General features: G+C 36.6%; 2 protein-coding genes across 3 annotated transcripts; both read left to right on the top strand.

Moving 5' to 3' along the window:
* The first annotated feature begins 493 nt into the window (after positions 1-493).
* LOC116180556 (227 kDa spindle- and centromere-associated protein-like) lies at positions 494-13,967 on the top strand. 2 transcript variants are annotated; one of them, XM_031500608.1, is made up of 12 exons: positions 494-765; positions 816-1,236; positions 1,283-1,534; positions 1,579-1,692; positions 1,741-1,993; positions 7,202-9,028; positions 9,077-9,208; positions 12,435-12,543; positions 12,730-13,274; positions 13,322-13,552; positions 13,598-13,735; positions 13,788-13,967. In XM_031500608.1, exons 1-11 carry the CDS (start codon positions 719-721, stop codon positions 13,705-13,707), a joined length of 4,041 nt encoding a protein of 1,346 aa, XP_031356468.1. In that variant the 5' UTR covers positions 494-718; the 3' UTR covers positions 13,708-13,735; positions 13,788-13,967. The 2 variants fall into 2 exon arrangements, with proteins under 2 accessions (XP_031356468.1, XP_031356467.1); XM_031500607.1 differs by lacking the exon at positions 13,788-13,967 and having other exon boundaries at positions 13,598-13,757.
* A 5,464-nt stretch (positions 13,968-19,431) lies between these two features.
* LOC116181250 lies at positions 19,432-20,137 on the top strand. Its single transcript, XM_031501552.1, has 3 exons — positions 19,432-19,575; positions 19,631-19,762; positions 19,820-20,137. The coding sequence occupies exons 1-3, from the start codon at positions 19,521-19,523 to the stop codon at positions 19,984-19,986; spliced, it is 354 nt and encodes a 117-aa protein (XP_031357412.1). The 5' UTR covers positions 19,432-19,520; the 3' UTR covers positions 19,987-20,137.
* The last annotated feature ends 6,408 nt before the right edge of the window (positions 20,138-26,545 follow it).

Genomic DNA, 26,545 nt, shown 5'->3' on the forward strand with positions numbered 1-26,545 from the left:
CTGTGAAAGATACGAAAAGCTTTGGAAAGGGTCCTACGGACTCTGGAAGGTACCTAAAAAACTTGATTGTTCTGTAACGCGCCTTTGACCTCTGCAATGAGAAGCTTTACCGTTAGGTATTTTCGTGAACACTTTACATCTACTTCTAAAGCGAGCCTGAAAAGCGGCGGAAGGCGCAAAGAATCCGGAAAGATCCCGAAAGGCTTGGAAAACTGTTGCAGCGCTAGAATATGTCCTTGAAAGGTATAACGCTGTAAAATTACACTCTGAAATGCTTTTATAAAATATGCCTAGATTACCCGGGCAAGCTGTATAAAGAAACTAATTATATTTATATTTTTTAGAAGGCTTAAGTTTGGTTGGGACACCTTGTATACCTAATAGATTTTAGGGTGTTTTGACTGTTTGAGATTGTGACACCCATATATTATATATATGGTGACACCTTGCGATTGGCAAACCTGATTATCGGCGGCAGTCCGATTGGCTGTTTTACCCATAGTTTTACCAACAACGTTTTGAAACGTTCTGCACACATTTTTCAAAACAACCAAAATTAAGTTAAAAATCGTGTGATGAACTTGTACAGAATGTTCTCAGCTTCAATTTCAAGCACTTTTTCAGTACAAAGCGCTTCCAGGATCACAATCACGTCGAATTCCAAACTGTAGCCGCAAACCGAAAAAAGTGAGGTTAGATTCGTGTGTGTTTTTTAAAAATGTACATGAGCCAAGAAGATCTGCACGCCAAAATCAACGATATCGAGTAAGTACAAGCGCATTGGCACGATATTCTTAACCCAACGGCGTTTTCAGCCAAGTGTATCAGAACTTCTCCGATTTGAAGAACAGTAACCTTAGATTACAACGCAAGTACCATCGCAGCCTGCTGTCGTTGAAGGCAACAAGAGAGGAATGCGCTGCTTTACGTGGCAGCGTGGTCCCCAGCGGACAGTACGAATCCGTGTGTAAGGAACGAGACGAGTTGCGGGTACAATTGTCGACCACCAAAGATGAGTACAACACGTTTATTAATGAGTCGCTTATACGTTATCAAACTTCCTGCAAGGACAAGGACAGTTTAAACAGTAAATACAACGACTTGGTAACACAATGTGACGAGTTGAGGAACGAGAATAAGGTGATGTCCGAGTTGATTTCGAGCAGCGAACAGTTGGACACGCTACAGACTGAACTGAATGAAATGCGTAATCACAGTGAACGTTTGCAGCAAACCGTACGTACTTCTCCCCCTAATTGCTTAATGTAATTGTCTCCTGTAGGTCGACGAGTACTTGGGTTTTAAATCGAAGTACGCCGAGATGCAAGCTAAAAATGTTGACGTTACAAAAGAGCGTGATTATCTAAGTCGCAAGGTGGAACTGTTGGAAGCCGCGCAACAACAGGCGGTTGTGTCACATCGTAGCGAGTACGTGACGCTCAAGGGGGAGCACGACGACTTGCTCAGGAAATTTTTGAGTCTCGAGCTTCAGTTGACTAGCGTAAGCAGGGAGCGCGATAGTTTACGGGTCGAGGTAAGTGGGACTTGTCGATACCCCGTGCTGATGTATAGTTGTAGGTGAACGATCTTCGTAAACACTCTGGTAGTCCCCTACACAATTTGCTGTTGGAGCTTAGAGGGGTTGTACAGAAGTATGAAGTAAGCGGCGGGTCGCCAAAGTATAACTGTGATGTAATTTGTAATCCGTGGTTTAGATTGCGATTTAACGTAATTTTCTAGATTGATAGTGTAACGGAGACTTGTACAGTTACTCACTCCCCTCTCTCTGAAAGGGGAGGAGTTAAAAGCGCAGTATTCGATAAGAGTAAGTACAGATCGGAGGATGCAGATGAATCTGAATCGGAGCTGTTTAAAATAATTATGGAGTCGACGAGGCGTTTCAATTTAGTGTCTCCAATACCGTCTCCCATGCCTGAGTTGGCTCCCTGCTTTGGAACTGAAGTAGAGGGGAGCACCGATCAGGAAGAAATTGGTGAGTATTAGCAATCAAGTAGGCATAGTTCACTTATGGTGAAGATAACAGTACTTGCAATTGTTTTTAAAACAGGCAAGTATATTTATGAATGACAGTAACAAACTTATTCGGAACACCCTGTATGTAAAACCACAGGCACCTAACATTATCCATGATTGGATGCATTATGAAAATTTTGTTTATTTGAGGTACATGAAGTTAGTAACAAATGTTCTTGCAAGGTGATATCACCAGTATGCGACCAAAACTGACCCCCCCTAAAAAAGTTAGCAACAGTTTGGGAAAAACTGTTATTGGGGGGGGGGGTTAAAGATGTGCGCATGACTAATATTTATAGAGGGCGGGGGGCACTATGTACATTTTTTCTACTATACAGGGTGTTAATTAAGTACTTACAAACTTGAAAGGATGATTCTTTGACTAATTTTAAGATATATAAAAAAAAGTTATGATTAACTAAATTCAGGAATAACACTGTATGTAGCGCCCTCTAACATTAAACAAAAAATAAGTTAATATTTGAGTTTCTCGTCATCAATATACCCAGTATCCTGAATTTCGTCCAATTGCCATGTTACTGAACAAAAATATAAGCAAATCAAATATTTTTCTTGGGCGCCCTGTATCTCAGAAACCAAGCCGAGCACAGATCAGTGTTTTACTACATACCCCACTCTTTTTTTTAAATTTTTTTGCATTTTTTCTAACACCTCTTACATTTTTCAATTTATTTTAAAATGTTGTCACTTATTTTGTATCATTTGGTTTCTTTTGCCATTATTTTTCTATTTCATTGTACTTAGTACCTAATTCTCAATTGTTGCATTTTTTTTAAATTTTCAGCTTTGAATTTTGAGTATCATTTGTTCCCCTTATTCAATCTTCTTGTGATTTTTGGACGCCTTTTTTGAATTTTTCATGATTCAGTTTATTTTCAGATCTATAAGCCATTTAGCTCAGCATTTAGGTTTTTCAATCTTTTATTTCTTTATCTTATATTATCCATTGCGTCCAATCTTACGTGATGTATGTATTATGATTTTTTGAATTCTTTGTTTTTTTGTTGTTTTTTTATGTTTTTAATTCTCAATTGAATGACAGTAAGAAACTTATTTGAAACACCCCGTATGCTTACTATCAAAATCACATCAGGTAAGAGACAAATTGATTTTCTATAAATAAAGAAAAATTGTACATATTTTTATAAAGAAAATATTTTCAAAGTTGATAGAGTATGTGGATAGTGGCTGTTTTATTTTCATAGTTTTTTTCGCATTTTTTTCTTCTAATTTCGATTTTTGAATAATCTGCTTTCAAAATAAGTACCTATACGAGGTCAGATAAAAAAGTTATTGAACCTAACCATATTATTTTTTAAATAGAACGCCCTGTATGTTTTATTCTAAAAAGATAGCACACTAAATTCTCTTTTCAAACATATTATAACATTTTAAAAAAATCAATATTGGTTCAAAAAAATTCAACAAAGATTTAACAAAAATTCAAAAATCTTTTTGAAATTTTTTTTCTCTTTGAATTACTTGAATCTCCCTAGCGCGTTACAGTTCTTAAAAAAGAATTTAAATTGGTATCTTTTTAGAATAAAATATACAGGGTGTACCATTTAAAAAAATGAGGTTAGGTCCAATAAGTGTTTTAGCTAACCCTGTTTACTTAGTTTAAAAACGGCAGATTATTCAACAATGATTTTTATCTAATAAACAAACATTTTTCTGTATCTTTTAGCAAACAAAATATAGGGTCATTCTAAAATTGACAATTTTTTGATTTTCCCCTGTATCTTTTAAGCGAGCGAATATTTTGATTTTACCATTTAATTTTGACCCAAAAACTTTTTTGATAGCACTAACAATTATTGTGGTATCCTATAAGTGTCGAAAATGGGACACCCTGTATATAAACAGTGACATTTTTCGCAGTTTTGCATATTAAATCCTAGATTTTTCACTTTTTTAAGTTCTCAGTTTCGTCTTATGTTCTGTGATCATTGTTTCAAATTTGATACCTATATCAATTATTTTTTAGATCCCTACAATAAAGTAATTGTTTCATTCTTGAATTGGCTTCAATTTTATCTTTCAGAACTTTTTTGGAGCACCCTGTATGAAATTTGCTGGTCTCTTGCACTATTCGCGTATCTGTCACCGTTTTCGATTTACTTAAAAAAATAACCATCGATGGAAATTGTGGATACTTTTGTGCATACAGTGTTGCTTTATAACAATTGCCATCGACAAGTCTATAAATTAAATGCATCTCTGCATATTCTTGATTTGTTAATTCAATCGTTATTATAAACAGAATGAACAATAAATTGCCTGCCCCAACCTACTATTTTTTTTTCTCATATTTATTGTTTTCTCAAACTCAAAATCAAGAATTCTCGAATGCCCAAAACTCTTGAAATCCCAAAATTGCAAATTCTTACAATATCGCAAATCCCCAAGTCTTTTTCGTTTCTAAGACATCAAAAATCTCAAATTACCAAAGCTTGAAATCTCAAAATCCCATTTTCTTAAATTGTTAACATTTGCAAATTTCTAATTTTGAAAAATCTCAAATACCGTACCCAAAAGTTCAGGATCCCCAATATTCTAACTTCCAAAAATTCCAACAATCTCAAAATTGTAGAATCACAAATTCCCAAACTTTACAAAATCCCAAATTTCAAAGCTCGAAAATCGCAAAACATTTCCCAAAATTATTTCTGAATTGCGTAATCAAAAAATGTCATATGATCTCAAACTTCCAAAGATTCAAACATTAAAAATTCCCAAAAATTGAAAAATTCTCAAATTTCAAACTCCAAACGTTTGAAAAATCCCAGTATCACAGTTCTCGAGATTAAGAAAAATATCAAACTCAATCTCTAAAATCTAAATTGGCAAGTACGAAAATTTGAAAATTCTAAAAATTTCAAGATCTCAGTAGGTATGTTAAATTCCCAAAATCTCAAATTGTCATAATCTCAAATTCGTAAAGTTTCATAATTCCAAAATTAAACATGAAAATAACGAATCCAGATTCAGATGCCATTTCATCCATGTCCAGTTTTTAGCGCATTTTTTAAGAATTAAAAAAAATGTGCTATTGTTTGCGTTTTGTCCGTCCGTCCGGACCCACTTCTACCGTTTTGAACTACTTCTAGGGGAATGGTCCTAGAGTACTGGAATTTTTTATAGTAGGTAGCCTATACCTTGAAGGTGTGTCAGACGGCGATCAAATTTCGCTGTCTAAAAAGGGGGGCTCCCCCACGAATTATTTCCTAAGATGCTGTTTAGTGGTGCTAAGTTAAACTTTAGGAAGTGGGGGGGGGCACATGTTTTACCCTTCATGGTATTCTAATGAAAGGTCTCATCGAAAGGAACCGTTTCCTACCAACTACTGCCCTTCTTTCTGTTCCCTTATCAAAGTACGGAGTGGAGGTAGTGGAACTAGTTTTATCCTTCATGGTACTCTAATGAAAGGTCTCAACAAATGGAATTAATTTCTACCAACTATAGCCCTCCTCCACGACCATTTATACTTGTTTGTAAGAATTTTGAGAATGTTGATTTGTTATGCATTTTTTTAATCTCGTATTTTTCGTGAAAGATGTAAAATTTGTAAAAGTATGTACTTAAACAAATAAACTTTATTATTATTATTATTATTAATAAAAAATTGGACAAATTAGGAATAATTTTAAAAATTACCTCATAAAATAGAATTTGTAAATTCCAACTGAAAGTGTACAATATTTAAGAACAATTTGAAAACACTGGGAAAACAAAAAAATTCTTTAGCGAATTCAAAAAATTCGACCAAAAATTCCAAAAAAAACAATTTGTAGAAAAAAAATTTTAATTACAGAAAATTTCTGAAAAAATTAAGAAATTGCAGCAACGCGAAAAATTGAGAATTTGGAAAATTCGAAAAAATCAAAATTTTAAGCAGGATTTAATTATTTTCACATTTTTGTTCAGTTTTTTGCATTTTTTTTTAGCACCCATTATTGCATTTTTTAGTTTGGTAATTTAAATAATTCAATTAAAAACGTAATCTATGCTGTTTGATTACTTGCGCTTATTATTTTGTCAAGCATAAACTAGACTTCCAATCTTGTACCGGGTGACCCAATAAGACTGTTTTTCAGCCATATCTCGGGAACCGTTCATCGTGTGACTTAGGGGTAAAAAAATTATTGGATAAATCGGTAATGAAGAATCGCGGAAAATAATTTCAAGGTCTAAAAATGACCAACAGAGGGCTGCCATCTTAATGTTTAAAATTGCATTTTCTTTCAATTTCGCGTAATAAACTAAAACAATATTGTTTTCACATTTTTAAAGAGAACCAGTTTATCTATCATTTTCGTAAAAACAAAACAAATTGTATCTTAAATTTACTTTTGACGTATTTCCGGTTTATGTCGATGGCGCGAACGATTGTTTGGAAAAGCGCCCTACACTTTTAGGTAGGCCTTGGAAAATTAAACCGTACTAAATTTGTTAAAATCGGTCAAACGGTTAAGAAGTTAAAGCAGGATATTGCAAAAACAATTGAACGCCCCACGCCATCTTTGTTTTTGAAATAACTGAGTTTTTGTTTTTACGAAAATGATAAATAAACTGGTTCTCTTTAGAAATGTGAAAAAAATTGTTTTAGTTTATTATGCGAAATTTAATGAAAATGCAATTTTAAACATTATGATGGCAGTTATGCCCTCTGTTAGTCATTTTTGAACTTGAAAATATTTTCCAGCGACTCTTCATGACCGATTTACCCAATAATTTTTTTTCCCCCTAAGTCATATGACGGACGGTTCTCGAGATATGACCGAGGAACCGTCTTATTGGGTCACCTGGTACACCGGAAAAATATAGAATCGGTTTCAAACTTCAAATTAATTAAGCGCGGATATAATCTCGACTTAATCGGCGGTTGTTATCTATAAGCCAATTACGGTTAATTATACTTATCTAAATAGCCGGAATGAAATCTCCAAATTCGACAGTCCAACAATGCCCTTTTGTGGAATGTGAGGTTGAGCGGCACAATCCGTTATCACGTTAATATTTTCTTTCAACTTGCCGGTTTGAATCCTGGTTTTTCGTATACTATTAGAAAACTAAAATCGTTATGCTTGTTTTTCTTTTGTCTTGGATTAAAGTCATATAAAACCTTCGTATTTTATTTTTGCAGGATTGGCTAGTGATAAATTAAAATTAAATGGACAAAGTCTAGTGCTACCGCCTAGTGATATTGAAAACGAAATAGAATCAATTGTAAGTGTGACTGCACACTTGGAAAGTCCCCCTAATGCCGAAGGAATTGCTGAAATCGTCTCCAAAGTTTCAGAAACGATCAGCCATTCTGATGCTATCAACAGTCTCAATGACGCTAAATCGTCCAATCCTGCTGACATGGTGGCAGATTCCAAAGCTGAATCGTGTCAGAAGATGGAAGATCATTCAAATTCCGAGTTTTCGGATGTTAAACCGGATTTTTCCGGCGATAAACTCAATTATGAAGAAATCTGCTCTGAAACGGTTTTAAACTCAAGTTTCGAGGAGGATCTGAAGACTGAAGTTCCTACTTTAAGTACAAATGAGGTAATTAAGTTAGCCAAATCCGAGCAATTTAAAGAAGAAGTGCTACCAGCCTCGACAGTGAGTGTCGAAGAATGCCTCAACGCCGAGGACCTTCGGAGCATTGTCGATGATGGCGTTTGCGCGGATTCCGAACAAATGATTACGCTTTACTCGGAAAATCAGGTAACCGAGGACCGTGGACGCATTGTCGATGGTGTCATTTGCACGGAAATCAATGCGGATTCTGAACTTGACTCGGAAAATCCGGTAACCGAGGACCATGGAAGCATTGTCGATGGTGTCATTTGCACGGAAATCAATGCGGATTCCGAACTTGACTCGAAAAATCCGGTAACCAAGGACCGTGGAAGCATTGTCGATGGTGTCATTTGCACAGAAATCAATTTGGATTCTGAACTTGACTCGGAAAATCCGGTAACCGAGGACCATGGAAGCATTGTCGATGGTGTCAATTGCACGGAAATCAATGGGGATTTTGAACTTGACTCGGAAAATCCGGTAACCGAGGACCATGGGAGCATGGTCGATGGTGTCATTTGCACGGAAATCAATACGGATTCCGAACTTCCCTCGGAAAATCAGGTAACCGCCGACTTGTCTACCGAAATAATGAATGATAGCCTAGAACAAGCTGATAGTCCTAAACCGGTCAAGACCGAAATCCCTCCAACGAGTACGACCGACTGTGATACAAATAAAATAATCGACGAAACGCGATCCGACTTATCCTCCGAGCTGTCCCAAGACACACTATGCGAGAGCAGAGACAGCGCCTTTTGCTCGCATAACACCTCATCGGACGAAGAGTGGATTAACGCCCTCGTAGACGTAAATTCGAGTAAAATTTTCGCGCCGAAATTGCCGGCGGCGAAACGTAAAAGGCGAACGTCCAAAACGCCGCGCAAGAAGAAGAACGTGGACGAGTTCACGCTGGGATTCGACGACGATAAGATCGTCACTTTGGTTCGGCAGCAGAAACGGGTCGCCGCGCCCAGGAAAAGCGAGCAGCTGCTGAAGAAGTGCGCCGACATTAACAGATCGGTGACGCGCTCGTACGCCACAAGAAGAAAGAGACAGAACGAGGAGCGGATCGTCATAGAGCAACTGCCCTGCGTCGCGTGTAGAGGGCACAGCTTGACCCGAATGAATCGGAAGCGTCTCTTCGTGCCCGCCGTGCGCCACGACACGTCGACCGTTGTGGAAGAACCGCCCGTTTTCGCGAAGAAGAGACGGATCGCCCACACTCCGAAAACCCATGAGAAACCCTCGGCTGAAACGGGCAAGATCAAAATTCTTAGCGTTCACATCCTACAACCGCCGAAATCAGTCGCGATTCCGGATTCGCCCGCGTCACCCGAACGCGCGGACGTCCGTCCGACAAGAGCGCCTGTAGTTATCCCAACCGTTCCAGTTATCGGTAAGTTGTCATTTTGTAAGCTCACGTGTACACGGTGCTTGTCTGCAGAGAAGCGGAATTTACCGCCGCCCGCTGCGTCAGAATGTGAGCAGGTGCTGCTTTCGCCATCTGCGCCCAGAGTAGCAGTGGACGCGTGTCCATCGATCGCTGTTCCAACTCAAACAGTACGAATACCACTTGGTGAGTAGACATCATCTAAGTATCGTCTCGAGCGAGAAAAAAACAATAAGTCTACTCTCTAGATTTATTGACTCGAGTTTTAGAGAGCTTTGGAACACCATAGATCAAGGTAGCGTTATTAAGCGGCAGAGCAAAACAATGCAAGCTATTTAGAGGAGTCGATTGTGTCTTGTTAGTCTGTGAACACGGTAACTAGCAAACGTTTGGACTGATTCACACCGCTCTGCCGCTTTACAGGTGGTTTATTTCATTTTTTTTTATTTATCCATTTATGAGGTAAGGTAAGTCCATTTGATCTTATAATTATATTCAGTGACCCTTGACATGACGAAAAGTTTCCGAAGCTTGTTTGTACATAATACTCCGCACGCAGGCGGTCAATAATTAATTTTTTTTTAAATCGAAAAGGCAGTCTTTTTTAAAATCAAAATTTCCACTTGTTTTCAGCACTAGGTGACATGCGCTCATATTGTACCGTACATTCCCGGGCTTGCGTGGGCTGTGTTCTGTGTGTCTCAATGTGCCCCTCTCCTTAACAGGGATGTCTGCCATTTTGTAGCGGTAAATTTGAATTTATGTGGATGTGGACAATTTGCTTGTGGAACCATCTAGTGGGGATTTGTTGGAGTTGCAAGAAACGTTAATATAGTTTTCTGTAATTAGCAGCTAGTGGCTGATTCCTGATATAGTGTCGTGGTTGTAAATTCGAAAATACAGGGTGGACCACTAAGAATGCGGGATACTGTATCTGAGAACCTATGTGTCTAAATTTTAGGTTAGGAACAAGATATCGAGATGCGGTTTTCGCGAGCTTGTTTAGGCATCATTTAGCTACTTTTTCATGAAAAAAAGTCGAACAATGCATTTAAATTTTTTGAGAAAATTAACCAGTTCTGTCGGAATAACGAAAAAAGCCCTCAAGCGGCGATATGTGAAACTAACAAAACTTCAAATATTATAATATTTGTAGCCGAAGAAAAACTCTCACATGCAAATAGAATAAAACTACACATCAATGAAGAGGCGTCCAGGCGGCTCAAGAGGACTAAACCGTTCGAGCTGACATAAATCCAAAAACAACTAAGGACGTCCATTGGGACAAACTTAGCTATCACGCGCGTAGGAATCCTAAAAGACAGACACAAATAGATCGTTACTTCCTAGGAAATAGTTTCTGTTATTATATGGAAAAAAAAAGAATAACTTTTCAATTATGTGAGTTTGTTAAAATCGGCTCAGCGGTTTCGAATATACAGGGTGTTCTTTACGGAAACCTTTGAATACCCCCCACCACTTTATTTTTAGAGATACAGCAATAATTGTCAAAGAAAAAAGGTTCAGATTATCGTCGACTTCAAAGAACGGGCATTTTTTGTTAGGTTAATATAGCGGAATTCACAGAAACATCACTTTTAGATTCCAGATTGCAGTTACGCCCCCTAGCGACCCTTTCAGAAACTTAAAAATATTTTCCAGGTTTTTCTCGTGGCCGTTTTAGTAATAACTTTTTTTACCGCAAGCCTCTACGGTAGACAGGTTCCCAGGTATAGTACCTCGCATTCTTATTTGGCCACCCTGTACATGTATAGAGAATTGCGAAAGTTGTATACATGGTGAAATTTTGTTACGGTGCCAATGATCCGTTACTGATAGGTCCTATTTGGTCAGCCATTTGTAGTAGTGTAAGTCTAGCATACCCCTCCCTTTTTCTGACGGCACAGTGCTGGGTTATTGGCTGCGCCATTTGCTGGCGGTAAACTTGAATTTTTGGATGTCGGCCATTTTGTTGCGGTAAATTTAAAATTGTGCGGAAGTTTTAAATTTCCGGATGTCTGCCATTTTGTAGCGGTAAGTGAATTTAATTTTTTTCTGTGATTGGCTGTCATTTTAAATGTAGAAGGTGTAATGATACAGGGTGTTTGTGATGGATGTTTTTGTATCAATGCCAAAGGTTATTAACTAGTCGGCCATTTTGTTCTGATGAGATCAAATTAAATCGTGTGTGTGTCGGTTGAAATTAAATATAGAGTGTAATGGTAGTTATACATAGGGTATTTGTGTCATGGTGATTATGTGATGTCAATTCCTAGAAATGCTTATGTATGTAAGGTTACATCCCAGAGGACTCGGCTCGAGGGGATTGTGAAAGTTATTATTCCTTAGACCCCTTTTTTAAATAAACAAGTTACATACTACCCGTTGTACATACCAATCTGTTCCATGCTATGAATCTCCACAAATCCCGCTGCAATCTTTTAAAGATAACCCAAACAAGCAATACTTTATACAATTAATTAAAACAACTTTTATCGTTGGAATCTGTGTTTTCTTTAAGGTACAAAGTACGGCTCTGTCTTGAAAAAAGGCTCCCTCCAAGAAAAATTGAAGGTTGGATCGCTTTTGGGATAACATAGTTAAACCCTTTTATGCTCTCGTCGTATGGAACTAACTCACAAGGTCAACAAGTGTCATTCTATGCACGTAAATGGGTCATTATTGACAATTTTTTGGAATACAATTACAGCAATTATTGGGTGTCAAATGAAACTTTCTGATATCAGGTTTGATTTTTTGTTTTTTGTAATCAATTTTTCTTCGGAATTCTTACATATGAAAAATAAATCTCCTGATGTATACTTTTCCGCAACCATGGATCTATGAAGTCACTGCATAAATTTCATAAAAAATCGATTTACAACAAGGTTTTGGGAGTTTTCCCCTAAATGTGGGGTTCTTCTTCAAGGAGGAATGAGCTTAAAATCATTGGGGTTCGAACTTTAAACAATATTTAGTAATCAAGCGGATAAGTTCTTGTATAGTTCTGTCGTGCTAACAAAGAAAGGTCCGAAGACACAGTAACAGGAATTTTTTTAGGTAAGCCGAAAATAAGAAATATAATCACTTGATGTATAGTGTTTGAAAGCTCTAAAATGTCGAAGTCGAATTTAGACATGACTTGGGCGTCGACCGATTGTTTTTAATTATGTAATCTGACTCAATTTCAAATATCGGACTTGATATATCAACAATTCTAATGTATTGTTAACAAACCGTTACGGTAGAGTAAATATATCAAAAATGCATTGAACGAAGGATGCTCGGGCGCCAAAGTGTATGTGATCGGATTGCTGTCGTTATTGTTTACGCTGGCTCGGGCGCCAAAGTGTGTGTGATTGGATTGTTTATACTGTTGTTGATTTTTGCAATTAACAAGTGTTACTTTTAGAGAGAGCCAGATTCTTAATTGAAGACATGTTGCAGTATTCAAATTGTAATGAGAAGATCTTTAAAATAGCCAAGATGTTTACATGCGAATCCGCAAATAGTATAGCAAAGTAAGTATTGCGTACGTTACAATTTTTTATTAAATGTTACAAACAAATCTTGTCCACGCATGCGCAAACTGTTTTTGTATAACGTCTGTAGCAAGTTTCGTTATTTTCGTGTTTAAAGATATCCAGATACCTAATTAAAGGTTTAAGGGTTGTAAATAGCAACCGTTGTAATTAATACGTTTCCAGATTAATTTTGGGCCGAATCGTGTTCGACATACACGATACACCGACGAAAGGCAACTATCCTAGGGAACCTCACCTGACAACCACCCAACGCGGCCTGTACAAGTTCATGATGGCGTTAGAAAAATTGAAAGTAAAGGGTGTGTGTAAGGCGTACTTCAGGCAGGCCGACTCCTACCTGAGGATCGTTAAGGATCCAGTCGCTCTGAGTCCCGTCACCAGGTTATACGTGACCATCTGCAAGGGACAATTTAATTATATGCAAATGCGCATTGCGATATGTTCGGCCATTGCCGACTTGGGCGATTTAGCGATTCCTTACATTTACACCGTGCTCCAAATATGGATCGAGGTTTTTCCTCGAAAGGGAATGCCGGCGCACGATCACGTGCTTATGAGAGCGATTGTGCAAGCGATTTTTTTAAAGGGCGTGCCTTTGCCTGAGTACAATTCGGCTAATTTGCGATACTTACTTTTAAATTATTACCAATTTTCAAGCGACTGTGATGTTAGGGCGATATTCAAGGAGTTGGTTAAGTATTACATTGGTAAGTTTTGCTCGGTGTCCACTGAACGCGACTAACGGCGGTTTTAGATGAACGTAATGAATGCGCTCGTGTTCTGGCGATTGCGCTAATGGATGACGTCGGCGAACGGTTCATTATCGACCAAATTTTCCCAGATCTTCAAGCCCAAGGCTCAACGTTAAATGATCCAAACCAAATCTGTGCGGTGATGACGTTAGTCATACATTTTACAAAGCACTCGGAATTCACCCCCCAAATTATCGCAGCGAATTTGCGGTGGCTGAAACAGTTTGGGACAGGTAATTGTGAATGTTTGTGTACTTCTAATTGCCGCCTGCTTTTAGATTCACAAGCATTGGTCATTAGAAGTCATGCCAGCTCTGTACTACAGTGGTATATGAACTGTAAATCGAAACCCTTGCATCTATTGGAAACAATTGGACGGATAGATTAGCGCAAATATTGTGATGATTGTTATAATTGTAAATAAAATTTATACATCTGCCTATGTAAATTTCCGTGATTTGATTACAGACTGTAAGAGATTGGATGCGATTACTAAAAAAATGTAAAAGTGGTCGAAATTGAAGAATTTAGTTTGACCCCCAGGATTAGTACCTGGTCCCTCGTTCGAAGACAAAGTTGAAGTATACGCCATCTTATTTAGTGAAAAGTTTGTGTAACTGTTACTGACAATTTTGTTGAATAGAAAATGAAATCGGGGAAATATAATTATGCGGAAGTGTCTGTTAATGAAGTTTATATATACTTCTGTGATGCCGATACGACAATCTGTTAAGGGAAAACTTATTCAAAAGAACCAAATGCTTTTGTAGGTGTCTGCCAAGTAGTGTTACACTCCCATATCTGATCCATCCCGCTTGGTCCCCAATTTAGAGGTAAACCCTTTGATTGCTTTACTTAAAAGAGGCGATTTGAGCAGCACGTTCCGTCCGACCTTGAAGCGTACATCACGACGGTCCCTGTCTGAGTGACCCGCATAATGGGTTTTAGCGGCGCCCCTGCAGAGGGTCTTAAGTGGTTCTATACTACTCCTGCATTTACTTTACGAATTAGGAAAACCTAATTCGGAGTAGTCCTACAATGAACAACATCCAATGTACAGCACTTTTGAGCCCTCTCGAAACCGGGGTAACTACTACAAACACGCTATCAGTAACCAAAATGGGAACGAGCCATTCCCCAGGTATTACAACACATACATCAGACAAGACTAAGAGATGTCAAATATACCTCGCCGGGCGGGAGGATTACCCAGGACCAGTGGGGACCCTGTAGTCCTGGGCTAAAGTTGTTGGGTTCGGAACGAGTGAAAATGTTAGTGTTAGGTTCACCAAGGCCCGTATAAACTTGAATAACTCGATCCCCTCTAAACAAGCACTCTTCCCTCTTGATTACTCACAGTCCCAAATAAGCAAATATAATGAAATGCAATGAAATAATCGAGAGTGACTAAAAAGCACAATACACAAATTAAATATGTACACATGCAAGTATGTACAGCACAGATACAGCCCTACCGACAATGAAACATGATTGCCAATACCAACAAAGGTTACACATTAAAAGGTACAAGTGATTGAATTCATTAAGTAAAGGGTTACAATCTGCATTCAAGTTACACACATTTATAGATTAATTGAATAAAGCAAATACCTCACCTGATATAACAAAGCAAAAGCACACAGCAATGATTAAGGTATAACAAAATATTTCAAGACCAGCCGTACTTTACACTTCAGCTGGTTACAAGACAAAAGACCATGAACACACATGTTAAATCCTATTTATTTGACCAACCCAAGCCACGTGGTAATTTGATCTGCTAATACCCCTAAACCACCCGAAAATCTCCCATTCCCTGCATTTCACGCATTTCTGAGAGAAAAGTGGACTGCAGGTGTTTGAAATTGTAAACACGTTGTCTTCCAAGAAATTCCATCCGTCTCATCTTCGCTCTCTTTCCCTTTTCTGTAATCCCACCAGATTTCGGTTGGCAGCTTGTGTAACTAACATGATGTATAGGGTGCTTCATATTGACAGGCCGTTGCTAAGGTTGGGGCATCTCACTGCATTAAATAACACAAAATAACATCAAACATTTATGGAGCGACGCGTTCACTACCGCCATTCAAGACAAGATCATCAACGGAACTCCCGTTCCTGCTTTTTAGATGGCGCAGGCACCTTTTTCCCACCTAGAAATTGCATGGTTGCCAACTCTCAAAAATGTATGTATCGTCGTAAGTTGTATATACAGGGTGGAACCGTTCAACATCATATACCCTTCACCCTTTCTCAGAATTTAGGTACCTGCTTACCTGACCCATTGTTCCCAAAATCTGTTTTTAACCTTGGCGGGTGCTTAACTTGATAATTCTACAAATTATTTTGTCAACTGAGTTTGGGACTGTATTAATCTAACTGCAAGATTTTTCTCTGTCGAACTCTTTTTACCCTTGGCAGTTAATTGTGCGAGAGTACGGCACCTTTTGGCTTTGCTTATCAACTAAATTTCCGGGCTTTCACAAACTTAATAATAACCATCTTTATTAAAGAATTTCCACAATTTCAGTGTTTTATTTTACGTTCCTTCCATACTGTACGTCAGGTCATAGCATTGTTTACAACTGAAGTAAGGGGGCCCTGCCTTAGATGTTTTATCACGTGCCACTTTTCAAATTTAAGCGGAATCTTGTTTAATTTTGGAGGGAGTCGTCATTCGGGTGACCATTTTTAAACATTGCCTGACTTTAGGTTTGTTCGTTTGTCTTGCTCGATTGGTTTGGTGCAACACTGATGTGACGTCACGGTGTAAGCTGGAGTAATCAGTTTTTGATGCACTGGCATCTAACAAACGAACGCTTATTTAGGGTATAGTAAATAAATAACCAACAAAAAACGTTTGTACTGCATCATGAGTGATAAATTTATTATTTATTATACAGGAAACTATTTTTCATTTACTTGTTGTATGACCTCTGCAATATTATCTTCCTCACTTGACGATCTACTTATAAATTGTTCAATAATATCATGAAATAAAAGTTCCATTTCCAATAATTTATTCATCGCAGATTCCCCACCTTGTTTTTTCAAAATGTTTATGGTTATGAGAACGGTCGTTTCACGTCTAATTTATGCTGCACTAAGTTGCTCGCACTAAAATGCACGAACAAAGTTTGTGCTGTTATGAACTAAAATGGGCAAATTGCACTACACAAACGAACGGAATGCATGCAGTTACAAACAGACAAACGAACGCATTTGGTACACCAGTGTTGATTAGTGCAGACAAACGAACAAACCTTTTATTTCCCGTGTTCTTGTAGTGTGAATGTAGCTTAGAACCTGGGGGTTAAGTACAATGCACACCTAATATTTATGTTACAACGCCCGTTCTAAACGAAATATTTTCGTACAGATACGGCGGTTTATGCGTCATTAATATGTGATGATATAGGTAGTCCTAGTCGATGCAGTTCTCTTTGGTTTTCCATGTTTAGTCTACAATTTCGGTAGAAGTGACGGTCTACCGCCTTACATTCTACCCCAAATTCACTCAGTCTCATCCATATCCCGTTGTCTAGGTTGAAACAATCCCAACGATGATAGCGATATGCCCTGTACTTAAAAAATGCATGTACATACAATGAGATTGGGAATAACGATGATTATGATTTTAGTTATTTGATCGAGACGTGTAGAGATTTTTATGAATAGAAGTGAAAAATTTACTTTCTGGTTGATGAGGATTGTCCTATAATTTTAGTTCGCAATTTGTAATTGTTTAATTCTGTTTTTGTTCTTAGTGGTAGGATTAATTTTGAATCGCGCAAAGTTATTTAATTTAAATTTTGTATAAGGACAGATGTGTTGACAAAAGGACCCTAAAATATTTTAGAGTGACTAATCCCAAAATTGAATCAAAAACAGTAAGACGGTTGAAGAGTGTATGAGGAAATCAATAGTTGAAACTACTGCTGCGAAGAGAAGGAGAGCAGAAAAAGACATGCAGTTGACAGAGGTGAAACGAATGCGTAAGCTAAAAATAAGTTTCAATTATATATATATATATATATATATATATATTTATAACGCGAAGTTCTTGAATGATCATCTTAGGGGGCGCTGCTTACGTTATATACAATACGTTATATTTTAAATAATGTGAGATCCAAATAAACGGCAACATTGCAAAGCGGTCTACTCGCTTTAAAGTGCGATAGCAAATAATGAAAGAGGTAGCTGTACTATGTGCGCTTTAACGTAAATAATTTGTTCTCTGCTATCTCGTATGTATTATTCCTAATCCACGTTACGTTATAAGGGCGGATTTGTATTAAAGAGATTAAACTGGTGGATTGAGGAGAAATGTAAAATAACGTTTAGTATATTTTAGTAAGCACATTAAATTAAAATAAGAGGGTTATAATGAATTCTAAGGGTATCGGAACTATAAGCTAGGAACACACCTACCACGGTGCCCAATAGGGGAATTTGATACACTTTCGATGACCACTTGTATTTTGATCAAAAGATGTCAAAAACGTTATTTCTATACCATCGGGAAAAGAACCAAAGATATTACAGCGCTGTCTAAAAAGAGAATTTGGTAAATTGTTTATGATTGATTTTACCAATTAGGTATCGTACGCGTAGTGGAAGAGAGGTACGAAGCAGTTTTATTCTGATTTCTTTGGGTTTGGTGTTTACACATGATTGCAGTATAAGTGCGATGTTTTTGAAGCAAAATTGTCACCTCCATGATTTGAACCAATTTGACTAACCAAAGCATCTTTCTTCAAAAATGATCTTTTTACAGATTTCGTTACGAAATACTGAAAACCTAATGGTTTACATGTAATCATAAGCAAATAACTTTAGAATTCTTGTGATTACTTTTTACCAACCAGGCACCATACGATACTGGAAGAGAGATAAGGAAACAATTTGATAATGATTTCTTTGGGGGTTTGGTGTTTATACATGATTGTAGGATGAATTAGATGTTTTTGAACCAAAATGGCCACCTCCATGGTTTGAACCAATTTGACTAACCAAGGCATCTTTCTTCAAAAATGAACTTTTTACAGATTTCTTTACGAAATACTGAACAACCTAATGGTTTACATGTAATCATAAGCAAATAACTTTAGAGTCCTTGTGATTGCTTTTTACCAACCAGGCACCATACGGTACTGGACGAGAGATAAGAAAGCAATTTGATTGGGTTTGGTGTTTATACATGATTGGAGGATGAATTAGATGTTTTTGAACCAAAATGGCCACCTCCATGGTTTGAACCAATTTGACTAACCAAGGCATCTTTCTTCAAAAATGAACTTTTTGCAGATTTCTTTACGAAATACTGAACAACCTAATGGTTTACATGTAATCATAGGCAAATAACTTTAGAGTTCTTGTGATTGCTTTTTACCAACCGCACCATACGATACTGGAAGAGATAAAAAAGCAATTTGATAATGATTTCTTTGGGTTTGGTGTTTATACATGATTATAGGATGAATACCTAATGCATGATCAATTTTGAAGCATTTCAGATAATGCCAAAAAATTATTCATTTCCAACGGGAACTCTTTCCTTTAATAAATAGCTAATCATTAATATTTATCATCGATGTAAAATAGAGTACCTATTACACTAGGTATTATTTAATTAAATGTTATAATATTTCAAGCCCCGGGTGCCAAATAATGTTAACGCACCGCTTTATCGAAGAAAGAATACGCGAAGGAATCCTACAGGAAGGCTAACAACCTGTTAAGTATTCGCAAAAGATAACGAAATCTATTTTTAGAACAAGTACATTTGACAACACCGCATGATCTCTCCTTATCACACCAATGTCATTTTATACACTATATGATCTCTACTTAAGTGTATTTATTTTTGGATCTCATCCTAACTGCTTTTTATATGGATAATTTTAATTGTAGAATTCCTTTCCCCTCTACAGGGGTAATGATAGAAGAACATATTTCATGTCGTTGGCAACCCATTATACACGCATATTTTTAACTTTAAAGGGGGATCTCAGGTTATCCTACTATTATCCGGATCTCGACTTATATCAATATATATAAAAAAGAAACAAAACTAAATGATACTCTAATTATTTTTAATCTTTTTAATCTGTCTGCGCCCTGATAGGAATAGATATATAAGCTCGCTGCGGGCCAAAGGCGACGCAGTTTACCCGAGAAGGTTACCTGGAACTCATAATGGCTTCAAAAGTTCTGATAGCGTTGCTCGTCGTCGTTACTGTTGCAGCTTCAGGTGGGTCATTACACTGTAATTGTCCGCTTTTGTGAAAATAATGATTTATTATCAGCTCAAGCGCTGGAATGCATGCTATGCTATCCTTCGGATGCCGGATGCACATCGGGTCAGGTGACAACATACGAGACTTGCCGTGACTTATCCGTGATTGGTTTTAAGTCGTTGTGTTATGGCGCACGAATTGGTAAGCCGATATACTATATTGCTATTCTGTAGTTTTTAACAAAACTTACCGATACAGAAGGAACCAAAGACAGCAGAGGCTGCTCACATGTACGCCCGTCGGAGAGTTTCTGCAGAATAATAATAAGTAGGGAGGTCGCAGTTAGAGAATGTAGGACTTGCGAGACCGACAGATGCAACTATCCACCAATAACCGGTAATATGTCTAGCTGGACGTGGCCTTAGATCAGTCATATTAACATATGATTTAAGGAGGTTGTCACCTAATCGCCAAGATTAGTGAATTATTTCTATTTTTACATACCTACTGTTTAATTTTATTTCTATTCCGTTTTATAAAGTGCACATAAAATGTAAAATAAACGTTTGCCTTTAATTCGTGTGTTCATACGAAAGGGAGAGAAAATAACGCGAGGTTAATTATATGGTCCTTCGAGCCGGATGTCCAGTCTACTACGAATATTAAGAACAGAAGACATTAATTCTCCAACTTAAAAAATAGAAGAATGGACTGCTAAGGTTGAGATTCTATATCCCTTTAAATATCCTGTAGGTATATTTCAACCTCGGATGCAACCGGTCAAGTAGTTGGAGATTCTGGGGACATGAGCCACCGCCATCACCACCTGTCGATATTTTTTTCGTAATTTCCGGAGGATGTTTGGGATTTGGGGGCTTGGTGTCACTTGTTGATTGTTAAAGCTTGTTGGTGTTGGGATTATTGCATTTTGAGTTGTATTCATAGAGTTTAGCTTTGTTTTTGGTGTTTGTGCGTAAGATTCAACCACTTTGGTGTCGGGTAAAGTAGTTTATGTAGTTTACTCTTATGTACTTATATGAATTGTGCCGTTTGTTAAATCAGATATTTTCCAACCACCATTGTGCTAATACGTAATTTACAACATGCGAGGTGTTAACTAATATCCATGTGCTTGTGGAAGTCTACAATATCTCAGGTTTAGACCACGTTTACTCAGTTACACGGTGCACGGGGGTGTACCTATGTCGAACCTCGACTTCCGTGAAGTAGGGCATGCAAGGCTAGGTGTATTTAGTTTAGGGTGACTCGTAACATTCGTGAATGTGTGTGCCTTGTTGTACACTGAGAAAAAGTTTGGTTACAGTAAACAAATTTTATTTTGAGTTAACAAATATTAAGTTCAAATGTCAACAAACAAATAAAATGTTTTTGTTACCAAATGGTTTGCTCAATTATGGTAAGTAAAGATAACTTAACACATAGAAATAGTATTTTTACCATAAGCAATAAATGATTGAAATTAATCCTACATATTTGTTTGAAGATAATGCTATTCTTTAACTGTTAACATATAATTGTTATACCCTAAGCTTCAAACTGTTTGATAGTAATGTGGTATAATAACTATAAATTTGATATTTACTAGCTATTAAAGAAGGCAAAATTCGAGGCAAAATTGGTATTAAATTTTGTTTAATAATGATAATGGAATATGTTGATAATATAGATCTAATGGTATTTTATTATTAAGAAACGTTTTGTACTAATTCCGGTATAAATGATACTTACCACAATTTCTTTACTAATCACAAAGTGATTTAAGAATTATGCACTTGATGGGCACAAAATATTTATTAACTTTCAACTTTGATAGGATTAAACGGGATGTAAATTAAATAATATTAACAACAAAAAATCCAAATCAATAACTGTTTATTTTTTAAAAAATCCTGTAGATAATCTTAAATGTGCTAAAAATACGTAACTGCGTTAATACACTATTTAACTACTTGTTAATTTTACTAATAATAAAAAGAAAAATAATCATTTATTCTACTTTAAACATATTTAACACATATTGCCCACCAGCAACCAAATGTATGTTGAACGTGTTCAATATATACCTAACCACACCTATCAGGATGTATAGTATTACAGTAATAACTAATAACATTACAAAATAAAAACACACCTTTATCTTCTGTAGAAATATACTTTACAATCCCAACTATACAGGTAATTCACCGACATCCTCTGGGTCTAGAAGTATCAACGCGCAACCAATTGTGAAATTCACTCCATTAAATTTAAACGACTCAACTTCGAAAAGGGATGCTCAATTCGGTACGCGATCTTTTAATAAAATTCTATGGGTTTCGTCCATTGTGTTTTTTTACAAATTCTAAAAATAAAATGCGGATGTAATTTTCAATGAACTCGTAGGTATACCAAGACAACATTCATTACCAAAATCAAAATTTAGTTCCCAAGTAAAACAACCAAAAACTTCAAATTTTTTTTGGCAAACCAAAAAGTAAAAAATTAAAACAATATAGCAAACGAGCTCCTAGTATGGCTATAGCTTGGCATTATTATATGGCTAAACTAAAGCTATGCTCATTTTGTGTTTTCTGGTAGGAATGATGGCATAGGTAGGTACCATCATTATTAATTATTATTAATCAATTAATGCAAAAGAGGACTACTACACTACTTTAGAAACTAATATGGCTAATATGGGTACTCACTTACCTACAAACACTTCGGAAAATTGCGCTAAACCCGCGCGCCGCCTCAATAATTTTGGCTAGATTCCATATTAGTCCATATTTCCAACGTAAAATTGAAACACCACAGATGTGATTTGTTGGATTTCGGGAAACAAATTAAAATCACATTCACAATGCACTTTACTGTTTTATAATATCACCCCTGTAGCCGCAGCCGCACTTATTAATGACTAATTCAATGAGGTAACTACGCAGTATGCTTGAAATCAATTAAGATGAAAAATAAGACAAGATGTCAACATCTCAACTTTGCTGTATGCAGTACCTACTTTATAAGTGTAAAGTAATAAGTTCAGCATTCTTTATTGTTAGAAAGTATCATGTCATTTTAGACTTGTAAGCGGTAATCCTAAAGGTGATTTGTTTAATACTATGCCAGTATATTAATATCTAAAATACAGACAGATACTATATGATTTTCTATATATTAAAGAATGTCTATCTTATTGTTTAATAAACGATCTTAAAAGTTAAAAACGGTAGGTAACGATAAATAAATGCGGCCCAAACAAATTGATTTGTTAAATTTAAACAATACCTTTCGCTCAGTGTATGTAACTAATATCTTTCTACCGTGAGAGGGAGCTCGGACGCTAGAATAGAAAGGTGTTCTAGAGCTAAGGCATAAAAGGATCCGAGGGCCCTCGAAACTCCAACTTTAGGGATGAAGTGCTGTAACAAAGGCCATCCTGCCCATGGGCGGCGACCCATCTCTTAACCACCCTCAGTTTTGTGTCGTTATGAGACCGATGTCCGGGGAGTGTTACGAAGCACAGGTAGTACTTGCGGAAGTCTGGGGTTTATACCAATGTCATTATGTGGAAACTGAGTATAATTGGGGGCCCCACGAGCACATTGTGTATTGTCATAGCTGCCTATTGTTACGTCACGTCATGAATAATAGATCAGACATGTTTTTACAAACTTCACACCACCCTATTCGATATACAATTATACGAATAACTAGTAAGGTGACTTATATCAATAAATGCGTGAATGTGTTGCCCCTAACAATCGTAACTGAGCTACGGGCTGATAGGCAAATATGCCGGCCCAATTTCTAACAATATAACCGTGAAACAGGAGGGCTATCAAGCTAAGACGCTGGCCCTAACCTAACAAGTAACCAGGTTCACCATCCAATGACTAACTAAAAAGTGAGTTACCTTCTAGCCGTGATTAAAGGAAAGTACATGACATGTTGTGACGAATACTCTACGCATACTGTTCAAACGTACCCTGCTACTTGAATTCATTAATTAATTAAGGTAGTGTTACATGTTCTGCTTAGGTGGTTGGTGTTTTAATTTGCTTGTGATTAACATAGTTTGGGTTTTATTCACGGCCAAGGTTTTTCTCAAGTCGCGTTCTTTTTCGCCTTGGTAGTCTGCTTTTGCGAGAGTGCGGCACCTTTCGGTTTTGCTTGCTTTGCTTTTAATCAGGGGGTAAACACCAGGGGAAGTAATTGTACAGAATTGAGGAAGTTATGAGGAAGTACTGGAAGTCCAGGGAAGTACGAGGAAGTACGGGGAGTAACGAGGAAGTGCTCATTTGTTCATATGATGCGTAATGTGACAGAAGGTGACCGGAGAGGTAAAATCTGGTAAACACATAAAAAGTAATAAAGTAGTTATTTCTGAGTGCATAAATCCCGCCTCGTTCCAAAAAAGTCAACACCTATGATTGTGATTATCTATATAGATACCTAAAATCAAAACCTGTTGTTTCACTACTAGCGTCTGATAACATAATTATTAACCTTTTTTCCACTTTTAAAGCAGGCTTTCTCGCCAGTTGTTCAAAGTAGTTAATAATCATTTATTAACCAGTAGTCAATAATGAGAACTGTCACGCTGTCAATTTTAGAAATCACAACCTGAAATTTCGCTCAATAAACGTTCAGATAAGTTTTCTAAAATGAATAATTGCCACCATCCGCCATTTCAAGAAAAATTACATACAATTATCACATTTCGAAAAAATTCGAACGAAACTACTCCTTGAAAATATCTCAATAGCAGAAGAAAATATGGCCTCCTTGACTGTTACTTCCACCCACGTAATTGGCATATTAAATTAATAAACCAAAAATTCTGTTCAACCGTTCACTTTTTTAACAATATAGATCTGTTAATTTAGAGGACTTCAAGTACTATGCGATCAAAAATGAGTTGCTGTCGAGTGTAGCCTTTGGAATTTTTGTTTACATGGTAAATCGTACTTAACTTGAATTTCCAAAGGCGATTTGATAGTAACTCATTTTTGATCGCCCGTTACTAGTAGTGGAAGAAGTAGTATACAGGATGTCTTAAATTGAGTAGATACCTTACATGGCCATCTTTGTTATTATTATACTTACAGATTTGGTTAAATTGGAACAGTTGTATAGTTTTTGATGCTAATGGATATTCCGATTCCGATGCGAGATTTTGAAAAAATAAATGGTTTCGTAGGTAATTGATAAAAAATGAAAAATCGCCATTTTTAAAAAATTCAAATATTTTAGTAACAAACAGAGCTATCGAAAAAAGTTTCAAATAAAAGTTGCAAGATTCGATGGGCGATAAATTCAATGAGTGTAGAAAAAAAAATTTCAAAATGCCGGATTTCCAGATATTGACATCAACTTCCTTATTTTAAATGGACGTCATATTTGACTTTTACGTCACTCGATAGAGACAAAAATACAAAACCAGCTAGCGAGACAACTAACGAAAGAATTTGGTTTCAATCACAATCGGCCATGGAATTATTGCCATAAGAAATACACTGTAAACTTCGAGGCAAAAATGCCAGGTTGATTCCCTAATGAAATACTAAGTGTTTAGTATCACTGGTTTTGTAACTTTTTCTCTATGGAGTGATTTAAAAATCCAATATGGCGTCCATTCAAAACAAGGAACTTGATGTCAATATCTCGAAAACCGCCATTTTGAAAAAAAAATTCTATTGAATATCCGTTGAATTTATCCGATCGAAACTTGCAACTTTTATTTGAAACGATTTTCACATTTTTTCAATTGTCTACTACGAAACGAATTATTTTTTTCAAAATATCGCATCGGAATATGCATCAACATCAAAGACTACACGCCAATTTAACCGAATTTGTAAGTATAATAATAACAAAGATAGCCATGTTATCCTACTCAATTTAAAACACCCTGCATACAGCACGATAGAGAGGTCTATTACGCATCTACATTCCTCAGCGCTTCCTCAGGGTGTAATCTTTGTGCTTAGATAATAATACTAGACTTTTCTACTTTGGTATATACCTAATGTACTATTACATAGAATCACATAAAATATCAATAAAATCAACCCCTAACCTTATAATGACTTAAACAGAAGTTTTGAAAAAATTTTGAATAGCTTGAAAACTTTTGAAATACAATATAGTGTGTTCTATTTAAAATAGGAAAGTTATCCACATCCGGTAAAACTGGAAGTGACACAATGATGATAATATTTTCTTTCTATAGATCATGGAAAACTACGAGGAAAACTATGCACATTTTCAGATTTCAATTATTAATGGGAGTCCGAATACTTTGAGATGACGATTTGCGTGATTACCGATAAATTAGTATTGTTAAGTATCCATCTATGAATATTATTATTGTCCCGTATATATTAATTATAAAATTTAGCAATAAATGCCGGCAGGACAATTATTTATGTCTTAATTTCTTTCATATTAAAAATTCTTTCAAACCTCATGTAAATACAAAGGTAAATATTAAATAGGTAAGTGTGAAAATAAGTAATGATTAACACTTATCTAATTTTTGATTTCATGTATAGTATGCATTCCACATCCATTCGCATTTCGCATGTAATGCATTTTCGTGGACTCGTTATAAGCGATACTATGTATAACACTCAAGAAGCAAATCTAAAGTCTATATCAATGTCTACTTACAGTAGAATTTCGGGAAAGTACAAGGGAAGTTTGGGGGAAGTACAAGGAAGTACTGGGAAGTACGGGGAAGATAAGAGGAAGTACTGGAGGACTTCCCCCGAAGGGGAAGTATTGTACAAATTTTAGGTCTGGTGTTTACCCCCTGCTTTTAATGTACCACATCCAAATTCCGGGTTTTTCAGAATAAGTTTATAATAAATAAACTCGCAGACATTACAGTGTTTTATTTGAGTGTTCCTGCCCGACTGGGTCCCGAGTAATTGTATTAGCTTCGTGTAACGTAAGGGGGACCTACCGTAGACGATCCAA

This window comes from Photinus pyralis, unplaced genomic scaffold (assembly GCF_008802855.1).
Source record: "Photinus pyralis isolate 1611_PpyrPB1 unplaced genomic scaffold, Ppyr1.3 Ppyr1.4_LG9, whole genome shotgun sequence".
In the NCBI taxonomy this organism is placed as follows: domain Eukaryota; kingdom Metazoa; phylum Arthropoda; class Insecta; order Coleoptera; family Lampyridae; genus Photinus; species Photinus pyralis.

Bases quoted from the DNA above. Each gene is read 5' to 3' on its own strand.
- LOC116180556 (XM_031500608.1), top strand. From the start codon at position 719: ATGTACATGAGCCAAGAAGATCTGCACGCCAAAATCAACGATATCGA. The intron at 9,209-12,434 runs GTGAGTAGACAT...TGTTACTTTTAG, and splicing joins AACAGTACGAATACCACTTG to AGAGAGCCAGATTCTTAATT. The intron at 13,275-13,321 runs GTAAGTTTTGCT...CGGCGGTTTTAG, and splicing joins GTTGGTTAAGTATTACATTG to ATGAACGTAATGAATGCGCT.
- LOC116181250 (XM_031501552.1), top strand. From the start codon at position 19,521: ATGGCTTCAAAAGTTCTGATAGCGTTGCTCGTCGTCGTTACTGTTGCA. The intron at 19,576-19,630 runs GTGGGTCATTAC...ATTTATTATCAG, and splicing joins CGTTACTGTTGCAGCTTCAG to CTCAAGCGCTGGAATGCATG. The intron at 19,763-19,819 runs GTAAGCCGATAT...TTACCGATACAG, and splicing joins GTGTTATGGCGCACGAATTG to AAGGAACCAAAGACAGCAGA.